The sequence below is a fragment of the Cornus florida genome, unplaced genomic scaffold (assembly GCF_030987335.1).
Source record: "Cornus florida cultivar Cherokee Brave unplaced genomic scaffold, ASM3098733v1 CherokeeBrave_3.0.0_Hap2_Chr04, whole genome shotgun sequence".
NCBI classification, from domain to species: Eukaryota; Viridiplantae; Streptophyta; class Magnoliopsida; order Cornales; family Cornaceae; genus Cornus; species Cornus florida.
The window spans coordinates 104,964,478-104,984,338 of NW_026775574.1; the positions used below are offsets into that span (position 1 = coordinate 104,964,478).

General features: G+C 35.4%; 2 protein-coding genes across 3 annotated transcripts; one reads left to right on the top strand and one right to left on the bottom strand.

The window, feature by feature from the left end:
• The first annotated feature begins 439 nt into the window (after positions 1–439).
• LOC132304471 (RNA-dependent RNA polymerase 6-like) lies at positions 440–9,319 on the top strand. Of its 2 annotated transcripts, XM_059802156.1 has the most exons (4): positions 599–741; positions 2,312–5,087; positions 6,061–6,914; positions 8,086–9,319. In XM_059802156.1, exons 2-4 carry the CDS (start codon positions 2,373–2,375, stop codon positions 8,216–8,218), a joined length of 3,702 nt encoding a protein of 1,233 aa, XP_059658139.1. In that variant the 5' UTR covers positions 599–741; positions 2,312–2,372; the 3' UTR covers positions 8,219–9,319. The 2 variants fall into 2 exon arrangements, with proteins under 2 accessions (XP_059658138.1, XP_059658139.1); XM_059802155.1 differs by lacking the exon at positions 8,086–9,319 and having other exon boundaries at positions 440–741; positions 6,061–7,137.
• A 4,047-nt stretch (positions 9,320–13,366) lies between these two features.
• LOC132304472 (ethylene-responsive transcription factor SHINE 3-like) lies at positions 13,367–15,211 on the bottom strand. The gene is made up of 2 exons (XM_059802157.1): positions 15,055–15,211; positions 13,367–14,480 (listed from the first exon to the last, which is right to left on the bottom strand). Exons 1-2 carry the CDS (start codon positions 15,135–15,137, stop codon positions 13,985–13,987), a joined length of 579 nt encoding a protein of 192 aa, XP_059658140.1. The 5' UTR covers positions 15,138–15,211; the 3' UTR covers positions 13,367–13,984.
• Between the last annotated feature and the right edge of the window lie 4,650 nt (positions 15,212–19,861).

Consider the following 19,861-nt stretch of genomic DNA (forward strand, 5'->3'; position numbering starts at 1 on the left):
CTTCATATACTCGACCATATTGGTTTTCAATTAAGAATTATGACCATAATTGGTTGCAGGCTAAACCTTTACCCTGTTTAAGATGAAAATAACGCATTTATGCATAACTAAGTATATGGATAAAATAATGTCATCTATTAAATTATTAATTTATTCTTATTTTAACTTGATTTATTCTATTTGATCACATAAATAAATATATACTTAACAAATAAATAAATAAATAAATAATTTCATCAAAACCACTCAATCCATATTTATGTGATCATTTCCACAATTTTTTTTTAAATTAACTTTATTGTTTACTAAAGCAATTTCTAAAATCTTACCAGCCTAAGAGGTAAGTAAGTTCATAACATAGTCTGTACCAGACCTACCAAAACTTACCCCAAAAAATAGAAAAAACACAGCTTGTGGCTGTGGAATCATTTCCACATTCCTCCGTACCCACCAAAAACTTGCAAAAGCCTTCCCGCGTGAAGACCCACGCGTTTACTCTCTTTGTCTCTCTCGTTCTCCGTCTAAACTTCCTCGCGAAGCAAAATTACACTGTTCTGTACTTGCTACCAATATATATATATATATATAATAAAATATAAACAGTACACACAGTACTCAGCTCTACTCAAGCCAAGCTTCACATTGCTTCTTTTCTTCATCACCTCTCTCTCTTTCAATCGCATTGGTTGTTCATCTTTTCTGTCTAAGATGGTTTCGACGTTTGGTTGATCGACTCGAAAGGTTAGTAGGGTTCTCAAAATTGTGCAATTTGGTCTTATTGCGATCACTTTTTTTTTTTTTTAATTTTTTTGCCATCGATTTCAGTTTTGTAGTAATCGTAATATAATCTTGATTTTCTGTAAAAAAATTTGAGCTTTTGTTGTTGATCAATTGATACTAATTTTGACAACCGTTTGCTTTCTGAGAAAACGATGGAAACTGTCAGGAAAGAAAGGGAATTTGAATAGAATTCTGGGTTATTATTCTTCATCTATGCCAAATTAAAAATTTTGTTAGTCTTAGGTAGAGTGAAGTTTTGGGTTGGTGCGAAATGAATAAAATTTCTCATCTCTTCATACATGAAAACAGAAATGAGTTTATGCCCATGATTTGTCTAAATTAACGACCAATTCAGAATATTTTTGCTCTTTGTCCCCTTCCACCTTCTATTTTAGCTTTAGGGACAAATCATTGTAGGTGTTGAACTTGTTATTTTTGGAAATTTCTGTTCTTTCTGTTTATTATTTGTTTTGGGACTTTCCCTTTTGCCAAACATCTTACATTAATATTGAAGAATTTGAAATATATTGCAATTAAATGAATATACTTGTTAATTTTGGAAAGTTTTGTTCTTTCTGTTCATTATTTGTTTTGGGAATTGCCCTTTTTGCCAAACATCTTACATTGATTTTAAAGAAGTTATAATATATTGCAATTAAATTAATAAATTGGTTTTCATGGTTGACTCTTTAATAACTAAGGAATGATTCCAATATATTTTCTTTCATATATTAAAATTGATGTTTTGATTATATGGAATTTGGACTAGTTTGAATTGGAGATGATATTTTGGAACGAAATGGATAATAGTCTTGGCAATTTGATCGCGGAAGATGTTTGAAATGAATGTAGCAAGACAAATACATTACAGGATTTTACAGGATTTACTTGAATAACTCAGAACATTATGTGTGCTCGGTCCCCTTTACTTGCATTTCATTTCATCTACCTGTTCTGTCGCTTTTTTACCTCTCTTACCGGTTTAGAAAATTAGAAGTAAAATGAGATTTATTAATTAAGTTTGTTCTCTTATTGAAAAGTTTATATAAGCTATTAAATGGAGCAAAAGACGGGATTACATAATTTTGAATCACTAACAATGCACGATGACTTTTCTAGGCTTAGTTGAACATAGGTTTTGAGTTTCCTACTAATTAGCTGTGTGAATTAACTAAGTTAAAGAAAATGTAAATTGATCGTAAGGTGATTATTTTTGTTGATGGATTGTATTTGTTCTTATCATTTATTCTCTGCAAGGAAAGAAGATTTAATTAAATTTTGTGTTATATTTGATGTTTTTATGGTTTTCTGTGAAATGGAAAAAATTGCTTCAGCTGAGTCAAATATGTATATAAGGTACTATACTGTTTGTCCCAAATGATGAGAAACCACATTCTAAAGTTTATTTATTTATTTTTCATTTTTACACTATCTCACAACCAAATGCAGTATAATTGTTATAAGACAACATTTTTTATGGTTCAAGGCACAATGTTGGTGTTTCTCTTACACATGATGGATTTTGTGTTAGGTGGAATTGGAAATTATACAGATTAAGTGATTGGGACGTTGGAAATTTTGTGAGGAGAAAGATGGCGTGGGAGGGAGCTGAAAATGACATGGTGGTAACTCAAGTTAGTGTTGGTGGGTTTGATGAATATGTCACTGCAAAAATGATTTTGGATTACTTTCAAGATAAAATTGGACTTGTTTGGAGGTGTAGATTGAAGACTTCTTCAACCCCTCCAGATTCATACCCAAATTTTGAGATCGATGTCGCAAATGTTCAAAGAACAAATGAATATGAAAAGGTGGAACCTCATGCCTTTGTGCATTTTGCAACTCCCGATTATGCGAAGTCAGCTCTAGATGCTGCAGGGCGTTGTGAGCTTATATTGTTCAAGAATCCACTTAAAGTTAGTTTGGGGCCTCAAAATCCACGTCGCATGAGTAAGTGGAGAATAGATAATGTTCCTTTTAGATTTTCTGATGTCAAGGTTGAGATCGGACTCTTGGTTAGCCGAGACGAGTTCTTTGTTGGCTGGAGAGGGCCTGGTAATGGGGTTGATTTTCTTGTGGATCCCTTTGATGGGACATGCAAATTCGTGTTCACCAAGGATACTGCTTTCTCCCTCAAAGGCACAAACAAGCATGTGGTAATGAAGTGTGATTTCAAGGTTGAGTTCTTGGTAAGAGACATCAACGAGATCAAACAAATTGATGATATGTCATCTTTAATAATTTTATTGCAGCTGGCTTCATCTCCGCTTCTTTACTATAGAACTGCAGATGATGATATAGAGAATTCAGTTCCATTTGATTTGTTAGATGATGATGATCCGTGGATCCGAACCACAGATTTTACACCTAGCGGGGTCATTGGTAGGTGTAATACCTATAAGATGTCAATTTCACCTCGCCACGGTTTGAAGCTGAATAAGGCCCTGAAATATCTCAAGGAACGGAGGGTACAAACTGAAAGGTCTAGGCAGCAGCTTAGGATACAGGATGAACCTGATTTTGGGATGCCCATGGCAGATCCTTTCTTTTGTATTCAATACAAGGATGGTGTGTCATTTAAAATCATGTTTTTGGTTAATGCTGTCGTGCACAAAGGTATCATTAACCAACACCAGTTGTCGGACAGGTTTTTCAATCTGCTGAGAAACCAACTGGAGGAGGTAAATGTAGCTGCATTAAAGCACATATGCGCTTACAGGCACCCCCTGTTTGATGCCTATAGGAGGCTGAAAGTTGTCCAGGAATGGTTGATGAAATATCCTAAGTTTCTCCAGACACCTAAAGAGTTGGATGATATTGTTCAAGTTAGGAGGCTGGTTATTACGCCAACCAAAGCCTACTGTCTTCCACCAGAGGTTGAACTTTCCAATAGGGTTATCAGGAATTATAGAGAAGTTGCTGATCGGTTTTTAAGGGTTACCTTCATGGATGAAGGCATGCAGACACTTAATAAGAATGTTCTTTCCTATTATACTGCTCCTATTGTTAGGGACATTACAGCAAACTCTTCTCCGCAGAAAACCTCAATGTTCAGAAGGGTGAAGAGTATTCTGAGCGAGGGGTTCCACTTATGTGGTCGGCGATACTCGTTTTTGGCCTTCTCAGCTAATCAATTGAGGGACCGTTCTGCCTGGTTTTTTGCTGAAGACCGGAGAATTAGTGTGGATGACATAAAAAATTGGATGGGAAAGTTTACAAACAGGAATGTTGCGAAGTGTGCTGCTAGGATGGGACAGTGTTTCTCATCCACTTATGCCACAGTTGAAGTTCCATTCAGTGATGTTGACTCAAAGCTTCCCGACATAGAGAGAAATAATTATGTTTTCTCTGATGGGATTGGTATGATAACACCTGATCTTGCAATGGAAGTTGCAGAGAGATTGCAGTTGACAGTGAACCCTCCGTGTGCTTATCAGATTAGATATGCTGGTTTCAAAGGGGTTGTTGCCTGTTGGCCATCAAAAAATGATGGTATCCGGCTTGCCTTGAGGAAAAGTATGAACAAGTTTGAATCCAATCACAAAATTCTTGAAATCTGTTCTTGGACTCGGTTCCAGCCTGGATTCTTAAACAGGCAGATAGTGACGTTACTTTCTACTTTGAATGTTCAAGATGAAATATTTTGGAGAATGCAGGAGTGTATGATTTCTAAACTAAATCAGATGCTTGTAGACACGGATGTGGCTTTTGAGGTTCTTTCTGCTTCATGTGCCGAGCAAGGAAATACTGCAGCAATAATGTTAAGTGCAGGTTTCAAACCTCCAAATGAACCTCATCTGCGGGGCATGTTAACTAGTATAAGAGCTGCCCAGCTTGGGGACCTCAGGGAAAAGTGTAGGATCTTTGTTCCGTCAGGAAGGTGGTTGATGGGCTGTTTAGACGAGTTAGGGATACTTGAACAAGGCCAGTGTTTTATTCAAGTATCAAATCCTTCGTTGGAAAATTGTTTTGCAAAGCATGGCTCTAGGTTTTCTGAAACACAGGCAAATCTACAAGTGATTAAAGGTACTGTAATAATTGCAAAGAACCCATGTCTTCACCCTGGTGATTTGCGGATCCTGGAGGCAGTCAATGTTCCTGAGTTGAACCATCTTTTTGATTGTCTGGTTTTCCCTCAAAATGGAGATAGACCACATGCAAATGAAGCATCAGGAAGTGACCTTGATGGTGATCTCTACTTCGTGACGTGGGATGAAAATCTTATTCCTCCGAGTAAGACGAGCTGGATGCCAATGGAATATGCGCCTGCAGAAGTTAAAGAATTGCCACGTGCAGTGAATCACAGGGTAATTATATATCTTTGAAATAATATTCTTAATCATTGTTAATTTAGTTATTGAAATCATTATTATATTACATTTAATTGATACTTTTGATGTATATAGTTTTAAAATTACTACTATTATATTAGTATATATATCTTTGAAATAATACTCTTAATCTTTGTTAATTTAGTATTGAAATCATTATTATATTACATTTAATTGATACTTTTGATGTATATGCTTTTAAAATTACTACTATTATATTAGTATTTAAATCATTATCATTATTATTTTTTCCTTAGTTGGTACTAACACACACATGCCTCCATTGAGGCTCGAACCCCTAACCTCCCTTTGGGAAATAGAGGCTTGGTACCGCTAGGCCACTGGCCTGGTGGTATCATTATTATCTTTCAATCATTGTTAATCATTACCAGTATGCTATGATGTATTCTCTTTCTTCATACCGCTTACTTGATTTCTTCTCTTTAGTTAACAACCTTCTATCATTTGGTGATGTGACGTTGTGTCTTGAATTTGGTGCCGGGTCATTGCAACCTGCTTTCGACCCGACGAACCGTTGGATGAGCTTTGTGTGGGTTGGGGGTTCGGGGGCTTGGCCCCGAGGATAAATTTTGACCTGTTTTTGCTCATGAGTCGTGGACCCTAATTAGTACTCTCTTGTAGCCTTATATATAAGGGTGTTTAGGGTTTGGAATGGGTTGAGAGAGAGACTGAAATTCGTACATAATAGAAAGTGAGGGGCTGAAACTTGTAATCTCCGATTTTACACATAGTGAAGACTTTCGCCGAATCTCCGCCGTGAACGTAGGCTTTGCCAAACCGCGTATTAGTCACACATTTGTCAATTCATATAATTTACTGAAGTCTAGAGACTAAAATTGGTTATAAATTCTTTCATCTATGTATATTCTGTCTGGAATCACGTGTTGGCCACAGAGATGGACTTCTGACATCTATTATGTGTTTACAGGACATAATAGATTTTTTCTCTAGGAACATAGTAAATGAGAACCTGGGTGCAATCTGCAATGCCCATGTGGTTCATGCTGACCTCAGTGAATATGGAGCATTGGATGAAAAGTGCATAAAATTGGCAGAGCTTGCTGCCACAGCCGTTGATTTTCCAAAAACTGGAAAGCTCGTGACCATGCCTTCTGAACTTAAACCAAAATTGTACCCTGACTTTATGGGGAAAGAGGAGTTTCAGTCCTACAAGTCAAAGAAAATTTTGGGTAAACTCTATCGCCAAATCAAAGATGCGTGTGACAAAGATGAGGTTGCATCTTCGGAGCTGACATTTTTTCCTGAAGATATTCCTTATGACACAGACCTTGAGGTTCCAGGATCCACTGATTTCATCGATGATGCATGGACCCACAAGTGCTCTTATGATGGGCAGTTAAATGGTCTTTTGGGACAGTATAAAGTGAACAGGGAGGAAGAGGTTGTGACTGGGCACATTTGGTCCATGCCGAAGTACAGTAGCAAGAAGCAAGGGGAACTGAAAGAGAGACTGAAGCATGCTTACAGTGCCCTGCGGAAAGAGTTCAGGAAATTTTTTGAGCGGATGGATCCTGATATTGATCAGCCTTCTGACGAAGAGAAGAATGCCATTTATGAAAGAAAGGCATCTGCATGGTATCAGGTCACTTATCATCCTAGTTGGCTGAAGAAGTCACTGGAGTTGCAAGAGCCAGATGGCGCTGGGGAGACAGTGAGGTTGAGTTTTGCTTGGATCACAGCCGATTACCTTGCTCGTATCAAAATTAGGCGCAGGGAAATCGGCAGTATTGACCACATTAAGCCAATCGATTCCCTTGTGAGGTACCTTGCTGATCGGATATGATCTATAATTGCAGTACTTTCTTTTCTAGTTGTCTTTAACTTTTGGCTGCAAGACTCTGGTTATTTCGAACTTCTTGGCTGCAAGGCCACTCTGCCATTGTTGAAAGGTCACCTTTCATGTTTTGTTATGCAAACTACTTGCTACTGTTGCCCGTTGATGCTGTAAGTTACATTTTCTGCTAGTTTTGTTAGATTTTTGAAACTGTTGCCCCTTTATTTGCAGATCAGTCTTTCTTGTTAAATGAACTGAGGTTGTAACCAGTTTAGATCTTTTACTAGCTTGTTTTCTTTATCAGTTTATTTTGTGCATGGGGCCTTAGTAGTTGCTTTAGACTATTATTTTTCTTACCTAGCATATGAGCTTGCAGTTCAAGATCTTGAATAACTGACAAGGTAACTTAATGTTACTTGAGATGAGAGAACCTAGCTTAGCTATGGAATTTTTGGGCTCAGCTCGATGAGGGAGATTAGATCCACAAACTTTGAAGTATCTCAAAAGTGCTAACTACAACCCCAGTAACTTGCTGTTGCATTCTTAAAAAGAGAAGGTGAAGGGGAAGTCTTCTTTCCCAGGCAATGTCTGATTAGCTAAAAACTAGTAATCACTTGTTCACTTATTCTCCTGTGTGGATAACTTGATGAGCTTAGTTGGTGTACCCTAATCACCCAGAGTAGTCTTGTTGGGCCAAGTTAAATGGGCTGTTGTTCATGGGCCTAATGAGTTAAGCTTGACGTTGCTTGGGCACAACCTGTTTATTTAATGAATTAAAAATGAGCACGAGCTCATTCATTAATTTGATAATGAACACGAATCGAGTCCTTAAAGGGTTGAGTTTGAACTGTCTACGAACATTTTGGTTAATTTGCAACCCTAGGGTATGGCTGCTGAGTTTTAGTGGATATATTTATTGCACTGATGGGTACCATAACTTGGCAATTAAGTTACATCTTGCAACCATCCTTGGTAGATTGCTATGCACAGCCATGCATTGCCCCTTCATGGTAATTTGAAGTTGGGGCATGTTACTAGTGAATTTCCTTTTTATTTTATTGCCTCTACGCCATTATTTGAAGTTGGGGCATTGGTATTCTTTTTCTTTTTCTTTTTTGCCTCCTTTCTTGACTTATTCTTGTTCCCTTCTTCTTTCAGGATGGTGGAACAATTTCTCATTAGAGCTAAGTGTATTTTATTTTATTATTATTATTTTTTAATGAAAACAGTTTGGTGTTCTCAAAAGGTTAATGTTTTGGATATAAGGTTGGGATTGTTGTACTATAGCTAACAAGTGCCTTGTCTTACTGCTAATTTGGGTCCATTGGTCCATTGTCTTTAAAAAAATAAAATAAAAAAAGTAATAAAATGAAAATTGTACTAAATATTTTAAACTTGCTTTAACCTTGGAATTTTGTTTGGAAGAGGTGATGGCTTGACGCAACCATATATTTTGCTCTAAATCTTCGTTTTCTTCTGCCTTTTTGATGGAGAGGAGCAGAGGGTTGGCACTATTGTGTTCTCGTTAAGTATAAGAGACACCATAAGTATTCAGGAAAAAATTAAAAATTCAGTTAAAAAAAAAAAAAGAGACACCATAAGTATTCAGGAAAAAATTAAAAATTCAGTTAAAAAAAAAAGAGAGACACCATAAGTAAGGAAAAACATATATTTTAGAGTTGCGGGAAGTTTCTGGAGGATACAGATAGGTCCCCTTTGTTAGTAGTATCCACATTTCTGTTTCTTATAGAGTGCCATGCGTTGGAAGACGTATGTCCATTTCCATACAGTTTATTTCTGATTTATTTGGTGCCAGTGTAATGAACATAGTTCTAGGGTCCTTTCTGAGTTTTTTTAGTCTGAAATTGTCTGCTATGCTTTATAATTTGTAGCTGTCTGGTCGTTTTTTTTTTTTTCAGTTTCATTTTCTTTGCTGTAGACTTATATAATGTGTTGGCTCATAATGAAGTCATTATCAGTTACAAAAAAGAAACATGAAGAGAAAAAAGAGGAGCAATACACAGCTGAAAAAGTTAGGAATATAGAAGATTTAGTAAATTGATTGAAAATATACTTTTTTTTCTTTTGTTTATCAAAATTTATGTGGGTATCTAATTGACAGAACAAAGTTAATCAATTAAAAAGATGGGGCATCTTACTCATTCTATGAGCAATTTTATATATTTTGCACTATACCATGCTTAGTTTACATTAATTAGAGACTATAGTGGAAGTTGTAACTGCAAAGGTCTTCTATCAACTATATGATGAAAAGCAGTAGGGTCAGTAAAAAAATGTGGTTTAGGCTTCTATATTCAGAAAACAGCCTGCGGAATTTTCTTTTATTCATTTATTTATTTTTTGTGGATTGTGGGATTTAGGTCACGACGCTCCATCTTATTAGATTTTAGAGCCCAAGATTAATCACTCATCTGAGACAGAGTCTTAGAGTCAAATCTGAGAAGTCCTCTTCTTAAGCAATTGCCTTCGCCAACTTGGAGATCTGTGAAGCCTATCTGCAGGGTTTTCTTGGGTTTGCTTTATTAGTGAAGTTGAACCATTATCTTCAAAGCTTGTGCCCAAATATGTAGGAACTGGCCTGTAGAGCTTTGCAAGCATAAACAAAAACTGAAAACCAGTACAAAACAAATATTTAGACAGACAAGTATAGGCCTAGTTTACTACAATACTTCCTTTTCAAAAAACTATTACATTGACAGCATTGTTGGAAAGGAAGTAAAAATGTATTGATTGGCATAGAATTTTGGGATTTTAATACAATAGTCCATATATATTCATTATGGAAATCATTTCTTTTCCTTCTAGCATTCTGCATAGACAGAATATATATTTTTGGTAATTCACTATCATGCGTAGTCAATCTAGGTTTTAAAGATTAATGGGATTTCAGTTCTGTCTAATAATGAAATGTAAGCATGCCTTGGTACATGGGCAGCAAGTTGGATTTTTTATTTTTTATTTAGAATTTCTCATAATGGAAGCTACTGTACTCAGCCATGATCCCAGCATCCAAAACTTTTTGCTGCATCAATGACTATTTGGTAAATTTTCCCTATGGCACGATAGAATAAACTTAAAAGATCAAGCCAAACCCATTATGTTGTTGAAAAGGTTGATTCAAAGTATAGAATTTTAGTTTTAAAGGAAGTTGCTATTTTCAGTCAAAATGGCTGCATCTAAAGTTCTTTCTTTCCCATAAATAGGTGCCACATATGTGAGGTGGCGGAACGTGGATAACATTTTGGATTGTGGAAATAATCCTTCCCTTTTTAATTTTCTTTTACATGCATATATGTGGGATTTATCTTTTTTCTTTTTTGGCCAAACAGTGTGATACAGCCTATACCATCCTTGCCAATAACCTCCCTAAATCTTATTTGTTTAGGACTACAAATTTTCTAAAAAAGCAAGAGATATGACTGCATATGGATGAAACACATTATTATTTATGAGAGTGGTCTGACCTGCTCTCAGTGTAAGCTTGCATTTTTTACCATTAGATCGAGAAGATAACATAAGAATGCCCTTATTGTAGCTTTGTCCTTTTGTTTGTAGGAAATATTATTCTAGCCCAACCAGCTATAGCTGACTTGGTCAGAGATGAATTTTTATTTATTTATGTATTCATTTTCAAGAATTAAGAACTGTTAATAAGCCCAAAAGGAGTCTTAAATGATGAGGCTTCCCCAGAAAGACTTTTCATCTAAAGCTTGTATCTTTAGTTGATGACTGCATATGGATGAAACGTATTATTTATTATGAGTGTCCTCAGACCTGCTCTCATTGTAAGCTTGCATCTTTAACCATTAGATCGAGAAGATAACATAAGAATGCCCTTATTGTAGCTTTGTCCTTTTGTTTTTAGGTAATTCTATTCTAGCCAAACCGGCTATAGCTGACTTGGTCAGAGGTGATTTTTTATTTATTTATGTATTTATTTTCAAGAGTTGAGAACTATTAATAAGCCCAAAAGGAGTCTGAAATGACAAGGCTTCCCCAGAAAGACTTATCGTCTAAAGCTTGTATCTTTAGTTGATGACTGCATATGGATGAAACATATTATTGGTTATGAGTGTCCTCTGACCTGCTCTCATTGTAAGCTTGCATCTTTAACCATTAGATCGAGAAGATAACATAAGAATGCCCTTATTGTAGCTTTCTCCTTTTGTTTATTCGGTAATTATATTCTAGCCGAACGGACTATAGCTGACTTGGCCACAGATGAATTTTTATTAATTTCCATTAGGATATACATAACAGAACGTATTCCATCTCTCATTTCTTGTTGTTCCTGTTGCTAGGCCTCCTTCTGGATGGTGTTCGGTATTAGAAATTGGACAGGTAAGGAAATTTCTTGTTGAGTTACGTACAAATAGTAAATCGAGGTATTTATTTTCGAGAGCTGAGAACTGTTAATAAGTCCAAAGGAGCCTTAAATGTAAGGCTTCCCCTGAAAGACTTCTGGAGTAGTTAAATTGATGAAACACCATTGATCACACCAAGCACCTACTTTCACTTGAACCACCAGAGTGTGAGACCAATGAATTGTTTGGCTCACAACTTTGAAAATGATGGTACTTTATTAGATGAGCGAATGATGTATACAGGCATTGACGAGTAACCAACCTCTTTATGTTGTGCCCACTTTATGTCAACTTTTTCTTTATGGTTTTGTTAATGGCTTCTTAGCATGATTCCATTGAATCTCTACCACGTGGACCTCTGTTTTTCCAGTAGTAGAAAGTTCTTATCTGGTTGTCTCAGAAAACTTTGAATTTAATTCTGTGGTCTCAGTTCTTGAAATGGATTATCTGTCAATTAATGCTGGACTTGAATATAGGAACAGATATCTGTACCATTCATGGCTTGGAGTGCTTCCTGATAAAAAAACCCATATAACTGCTCAGGAAAATCTTTCTACTGTTATTGCCAAAAATGATGCCTCTACACACACACACACACATGTAAATGTATTATATTGATCTCATTGTTGCAGTAGATGATAGCATGGGATAAATTTAGATCTATTGATAGATTATACATCTATAAATGTTTCTAAAAAATTCTTTTGGTAATTTAAATTAATATCGAGTGTTGTTGAAATTTTTTTCACCAGGTTCAGGCGTTAAAGTAATGGTTAAAAGAAAAAAATGGGTGTCATTTACCATGTAAGTGACGGTGTTCATCAAAAGCTTGATTAAGAATATTAATTTGTAAAAGCAGTGACTATAACATGGGGACACAGAAAAGGTCATTATTTTTTGTTCATGAGATATAATTCGAAGCAGAGATGTTATTTTTCTTCCCACTTTATAATATATATATATATATATATTTTGTGGAAAAATGAAATTATATATGTGTATATATATTTATTGAAAACATGAGAGCAACTATATGTGTGTGTGTTGTCATCAGTTATTTGGATTAGGTACAGAGTCTAAAGACAACAGCTTGCCAATGTTGTCCGTCTAATTAATTTTATGTCTTATAGCTTTCTGCTAATGCATTCATGTTTTCATGTCATAGTCATACCCTTTTATAATTAGCATTCGAATTATACTACAAATGTCATTTTTAATAGCACTCTTTATCAAATGCTGTTTTGATTCTAGGAAAATTATATGGGATTTGGGAAAATGATATTTCAAAGAGAGAAAAAGATACAGGAAAATGATATTTTTGATACTGTGGGTTGCACTTTACATCGGTCCCAAGGCGTCATAACGTGGGGGTGCGAAAACTTTTTCTAAGGAACTCGGTAAAATAGCTTCGTATAGAAACTATAAAGGTCTGTGGTTTAGTGGTATTTTCTCTCCTTTTATAATGAAAGTGGAGAATTCAAGTCCTTTCAAAACTATCGTAAAAGCAATAGTCTGGTTTAATTAATTGGTCAGGTTATTGGGACTGCCTATTTATTTAGAAAAATATTTTTCAAAAAATAAAAAAATAAAAAAAAATAGTGTGGCAAAAACAATATCTTTTATATGGATGACTACAGAATCCTACATATTTTAGAAGTACAATGAACATTAATTATAACTATTTTAAGATTATGGCTAATTCAGTATATATATATATAGATGTATATGTAACATGCCACAGCTTTTTAATTGTAGATATATAGTCTGGTACTACTTGATTATTATTGAAAGTTGCACTATTATTACAACACTGGTTGTCCTTTTCTCAATATGTTTTCAATTTGCTAGCAGAGAAAGGCACACCCTAACCAAATGAAATAATAAATTTTTTTGGATGAGAAGGCCACAAAATGAATTAAGAAATAACACTGGTTGTCCTTTTTTATTTGGATGCTTTTAACAGATATATTCTTATTTTTCTCACAAAATGAAATAATAATTTTTTTTTTTTTTTTTCACTATTTTCATCAAATATGACCACTGGCAAAATAATGTTAAATTCAAAGACAACTTATAGATTGTGATAAAAATATCACTCATTCAATTATTTATATATTCTTCTTGTAACAACTTACATTTGACGTTTTAACAAAAAAAAAAAAAAAAAAAAAATCCTTACATTTGACCACTTTATCGACATTAGGACACAAGTCCAATTATAGGGACCACAGAACCAATGCAGCTGGTAGCATTTATGAGTCTCATTTAGGACTCTAACAAACCATGTGGACAAATCACTCCATTATTACTGATTTGCCCTTGCGTTTCAAGAAAATTTTATGTGCAGTACATGACAAATATGATGTGTTGCCATTAGTTGCAACAGGATTTGGACTCTAACCCTAAACCTACATCAGAGTTTAGCTTAGAAATGAGGAGGATGTAAGATCCATGTAGTATTGCCTTTTTTGTTCGAGACTTTATCGAACCACATACAAAATCTAATTAGTGATGTGACATTAAAATTTAAAGCCTGCCTGTGCACCTTGAGTGAACAGGAGGGTGAATAACTCTCCACAGGAAAGATGCACACTCGTGTTCACCATCTAGTGTACTGGAGAGGATTTAGATTCGGTTACCCTACTACGGGCTTAATAAAAGTTTCATTATTCTTACCCTCCATTTGGAGGTGAAGGCAATATTGGACAATTCCAGTTGAGTAGTTCTTCAATCATTTGCATTGCAATCTTGTTTTCTTCATCCATCTGATCACCAGCTTCAACCCTAGAAGCTGGTGATCCCAATGAGGCTGAGGGTCCATCATCCACACCCTCTGTTTTCTTCCCAAGCTGAACTTTTAGGACCCAATTCGAGCCGGACTGTGATCCGGCTCGCTTCTGCCACACTCCGATGTGAGAGTTATCGGAGTCAAGCCTCAGGCAAGTGAGGGAGGGTGACGGGTCCTTGCAGCATTTTCGGAGCTTCTCGCTGAGGATGCCGGACAGTGTTGATGGAGATAAGGAAGAGTCTTCGCCGGTGTACTCTGCATCACCGGCCACCGGAAAGTTTGTCTTTGCACTTTGGCCGTTCATCAAGACCGCTGCTTGATCATATGCTCTTGCTGCTGCCTCAGCTGTCTCAAATGTGCCTAGCCAAATCCTTCTCTTCCTAAAAAAAAAACAGAGTTTTTATCACAAATAAAAAAAAAAGAAAACAAAAAGAATATGCAACAAAAGTGTGTGTATACATGCACATACAAAGAAAGGTATTACTTGTATGTGAGTGACACACACTGTGTCTATATATATACATATATACGTGTATGTGTATCACAATCTGTCCCAATCAGTTTAGATATTGTCAGCTTTGCACGCTCTTCTTTGCATGCTTATAATTTTGTTCAAAACACTAGGGTTAAAGGAGCATCCACACCTGCAACTTCTCCCCCAAACGATATGGAAGGTCACACAATGTATGTGTGGGATATTAAAGTGGAATGTAAAAGGAATAGAGAGAGATCAAAATGTCATAATTTGGTGGAATACATATGCAACTACTTATGGGTAGCTAATTGTTATCTATCTATGTAAACTGTATCTATCTATATATGTATACATGCTAATAATTTCTCTATTTATATATGTATATATATGGTGATCATAATTAAGTGAAGGAATATAGAATATATTGATGTACAGCAAATGATGGATCATAAGGTATGTTTGAGTGCACGACAGCTTACAGTAATGGGTGGCGAATTTCAGAAACCCAAGAGCCCCACTGGCGTTGCCTGACACCTCTGAACTTGTTCTTCGATGATACCATGTCAGAGAGAGAGAGAGAGAGGGTAAATGGATGAAAGTTGAGGATGAGAGAGAGAGAGAGGAGAGGGTGGTTTATGTAGTTGTCGGTGGTGGCGAAAAGTCTACAAGTACTGTGGGGGGTTGCAATTAAAGTTTGAGCTGTGCATGCAAGACAAATCCATGTGTTCATAACAACTTTAGTTAATGAGCTAGTAAATACTACCACCACAACACAGGCTTGCTTGGTACCCTTGGCTCCTGGCCTCCCTCTCCCTGACTATCACAAGGAATATACATTCAAAAAAAAAAAAAAAAAAAGGGTTGAACGGCCGATTTTAATCATGAGGTTGTGGAGGTTATTTCACTTGGAAGGATTATAAGTTAGTTGGTTATTTCACTTAGAAGGATTATAAGTTAGTCGAACTAACCAGTTGGACATGACAACCTTTTGATTAGAATCGGTTGGTTCTAACTTTTTTTTTTGAATCATTTGGACGTATATAATAACTCCAATTGAACCAGTTCAATATTTTTCTGAACCAATTCATCTGTGCTAGAAATTTCCGAAAATTAGTTTTAATTCAAATTGATTTTTGACACTCTAGAAGACTAGAATTGTGGGGGCAAGTTATTTTTGGTTGTATGAGACTATTTATACCAACCCTAATCAGATTTTAGGGTTTGAGAGACGGTGTGTGCAAAAGTGAGTGAGTCTTTTGTAAGAGACTATCGAGGGATATTTGTGTGAGAATTGTGAGTGTCTTAATTGTTGAGTGATTTTGTGCCTACATTGTTAGGGAAATGGAGTTTTTAGAAATTTTTTTGAGGATTTTTCATATGTGAACCTTGATTTATGTGTAGAGACAAGTTTTATGCAAGAAAAAAATGATATTCTATGTACATGGAGATAGAATACTTGCATCAAATGTTTAAGTAAGCCTCAAATCTCTGCTCTAAAGTAAGTATTCTCATTTATAAAAAGCTTCCATAAGCTTAGCCACGGTGTGCTCCATGGACGTACTCTAAGTTTTAGGTGAAACACGTATATCTTATGCTCTTGTGATTGTTTTTCTTTTGATTACTTGTGATTATTCTTCGGATATTGTTGTTTTTGGGTTTCGTCAAAACTGGGATCATGATATTTTGTGTGTTTTTTCACAACAAAATGTTAGGTCTCAAAAGAGAGATTGTAGCGTTCAATATTGTTTAGGGAGAAGTTGTTAACACATATAAGTAGGGACGGACTCAGAAAAGTATGTGGGGGGGCAATTTTTTTAAAAAAATATGTTGTGGAGATAATAGCGAAGCTTTTTATTTAATTTTAGTTGGGGCAAACTTAGTATTTTGTAAGTATATAATTCAAATAAGTAAAATTAGTGTGAAAAAAAGCAAAAAAAAAAAAAAAAAATCAGTGGCCCCCACTGAGCTCTTTGCAAATCCGTCCTTGCATATAAGCCTAACGTTTCCCACATGTTTTTGAAAATTATGAGTATCAAAAGGGTACAAAGTTGACACTAGTGTGATGCGGATTCTCACAATTAATCTATTATTGGGTTTGACTAAATAAGGAAGAAAAAGAAAGGAAATGATACTTCATGCAGAGAAACCACAATATTGAAATCGTTTTTGGAAACTTGTGAAAAATTAAATGAATTATTTAATAAATTTTTAATTCAACAGTAAGTAGAGCTCATAACTCGTCACGAGAGACTCTCCTATGTGTGTGCGTGTATATATATATATATTGTGGCGATCTTATGGACAGGTGTGTCGTGGGCAGGTGCGAGGTATTGGCATGCAACTACACTGGACGAGTTACGGGTACACAATCCCACATCGTCTGGATAAAAGAAAGGTGAAGTACTTATATGTGGTGGAGTGAATCGTTACAAGTGGTATCAGAACCTGACCTAGCCGGAAGTGTGGCCAACAGGAACGTTGGGCATCAAAGGGGGAGTGATTGTGGTGACATCGAGTGTGCCGTGAGCGGGTGCGAGGCACTGGCAAACAATCACACACACATTCATCCAACAAAGCTGGAACTCAGAAATAAGAATAGAATAATTAAAGAATAGAATAATTAGGTTAACAAACAAAAATGTACAATCATTCCAAATTTTTATAGCAAAACCTGGATTCTTTCTAGTGCATTCCACCAGTGGTGGATTTCTACTACCTATGGTAAATGAATGAAGAAAGAAGAATTTTTTTAAAACCTCTTCCTTCCTAACCATGGCTGTATGTAACACATGATCTCTCTTCTATTATTTATAAATGAGGTATGATTGTACAATTTATAATTAAATTCAGCATGGTCCGAATTAAGAAATTTTTTTATATAGTTTCGAATTACATGGCTCCGGTCAATTACAACTTGACATGTAACTATGCAAATAATTGTGTCAGCAACTCGATAACAACTCACAAGCAAAAAAATAAATAAAGCCCGAAGACATTTACTTGCGTATCAAATTGTGATTGGCCTACCGAGTCAGAATGGACCCAGCTATAAATTCAGATTCTCAAAACCTATGATGATCATTTAGGGCTGACTAAAAGAGGGATTTATTTGCCTTATGATGCTCTCGGTGCAATATTTGAACGTTCATGCTACCAGGAAAGGGAGCCCCTAAGCCCATATCATAAAAGGTTCAAGCCCAATCAATAATGTAATTGGACCACAAGTCACAAGCAAAAGCCCAAAACTACATCATCACTACGACGCCGTTTATTCTTAGAATGCCGAATCTTATAAACCCCATTCAAAAGAATTCCCATTTCTTCACCTCTCACCCATTCAGATTTCTTGCAAAATTCTCCAGCACAATCTGGAATACATTATCTCTCTACAATGCACGTCAATTCAATATATGCGCATATAAAAATATATATATATATATATATATTGACATGAATATACTTATTATATGTTAGCATAAAGTCTCTCCTCTTAATCAGAGTCATCTCTTTCTTGAAAGCAAAGATGACCTTTAGATTCTTTTCTGCTGTGTGTGTATATGTGTGTATACACACACACACACATATACACTATACACACACACACACACACACAGAGTATTATACTGCTATCTCTAAAGGGTGCATACCTCTGCAAAAACAGAGCTATTTGCCTACAACTTGATCAACTCATCTATTTGGCATCACATTAATTGGTTATAAGGTTTGTTTGATACATTTATTTGTGTGTGTATATATATATATATGATTCAGTTCCAACCTTTTCTTTTATATATTATATAAATATATTTCTCTCAATTAATGCATTTATATATATGGTTGGTGATAATTTTGTGATTTGGGTTATTTCCATTTTTTGATTGATTTGATTTTTTGAGGTTTTGCTAGTGTTGCCATGGCTCCACGTTTGCTTCACGGGACGCTTTATGCAACCATCTATGAAGTTAACAGATTAAATACTGAATGTGGGTTCAATTTATGCCGAAAGGTACATCTTTTCTACTCTCTCTCTCTCTCTCTCTCTCTCTCTCTGTCTCTGTCTCTGTCTCTCTCTCTCTCTCTCTCTCTCTCTATTATATATATACATATGCACATTTACATATTTGTGTGCTTGGTAGAACTGGAAAATAGTGATGTTTGATAAAAATGAAAATTAAGCTCCTAAAATTTTAAGACTTGGAATTTAAGTGCTAGAACTGTAAATTTCTTGATACTTGTTTGAATTTCTATACGTGTTCAATATTTTGTGGTATCCTTCACTTAAAATTTCACATTGGAGATTTGTGATGTTGTGGCCTGAATTTTGTTTCGGATCATGAGCGAAAATATTTTTGTCCATTTTTTTTTGCTTGCTGGACGTGGACCCTTATCGGTACTCTCTTGTAGCCTCTATATAAGGGCGCTTGCGGTTTGGAGTGAGAAAATGAGACACGGGAAAGATAGTGAGAGGGAGAACTAGGGTTTGGGGTTACAACTTGTGTCGAACCACGTAAATCTTTGAGTTATTTGTCTGTGACGTGTTTACATTTCTGTTGTGATTTGTTCTTGGTCTGCTGCGTTTGTCGTAACAATAGTAATTTAATATTTAGAATTAAGTACTAAATTGAGAAAGACTTGGTTGTTGTTGAAGTACTAAATTAGATTATGAATATATATATATATATATATATAATGTATGCTATTATTTGTGTGTATTAATATATTGTATGTATTATTTTATCAATGACTTTGAATTTGATCATTACAAAATGGTGATAAAAAAGGATATTCTTAAAATACGAGTGATATGGATCTAATTATTTTTATTTTGTTTACATCTTTTTTTGGGGGGCAAAAAAAGCAGTATGACAATTAATGATCAAAATACATATCCAATGGTGCCTTTTAATATTAGCAACTGAAATTAGAATACCGGATGGACAGCAAGAAAATGAAAGAAACTTAAAATGAATCCATTCTGCAATCTTGACATGGTAAAGGGGACAACATTAAAAGACATGATTAAGAAAGAAAAAAAGATTAATGCATGACTGAAGACAACAAATGCGTTGCCTGTGACTTAATGGAAATTATGGCCCCATATATACACACAAGGTGACATTGTTAGGATAGGACTTCATTGAATTAAATTGAGGTAGCCACACCTCGTAAACATAGAAAGATTGGGACAACAAGTGTTTATATAAGATCTGTGGCCGAAAAAGAGAAAGAGTGACATATTGTTTATGTTTCTTCCTCGACTTTTTTGTCATTTCATAAACTATAAAA

Excerpts from the sequence above, each read along its gene's own strand:
- LOC132304472 (XM_059802157.1), bottom strand. The coding sequence starts at position 15,137 with ATGGTATCATCGAAGAACAAGTTCAGAGGTGTCAGGCAACGCCAGTGG. Across the intron at positions 14,481-15,054 it reads GAAATTCGCCACCCATTACT|GAAGAGAAGGATTTGGCTAG; the intron begins GTAAGCTGTCGT and ends TTTTTTTTTTAG.
- LOC132304471 (XM_059802156.1), top strand. The coding sequence starts at position 2,373 with ATGGCGTGGGAGGGAGCTGAAAATGACATGGTGGTAACTCAAGTTAGT. Across the intron at positions 5,088-6,060 it reads CACGTGCAGTGAATCACAGG|GACATAATAGATTTTTTCTC; the intron begins GTAATTATATAT and ends ATGTGTTTACAG. Across the intron at positions 6,915-8,085 it reads CCAATCGATTCCCTTGTGAG|GATGGTGGAACAATTTCTCA; the intron begins GTACCTTGCTGA and ends TTCTTCTTTCAG.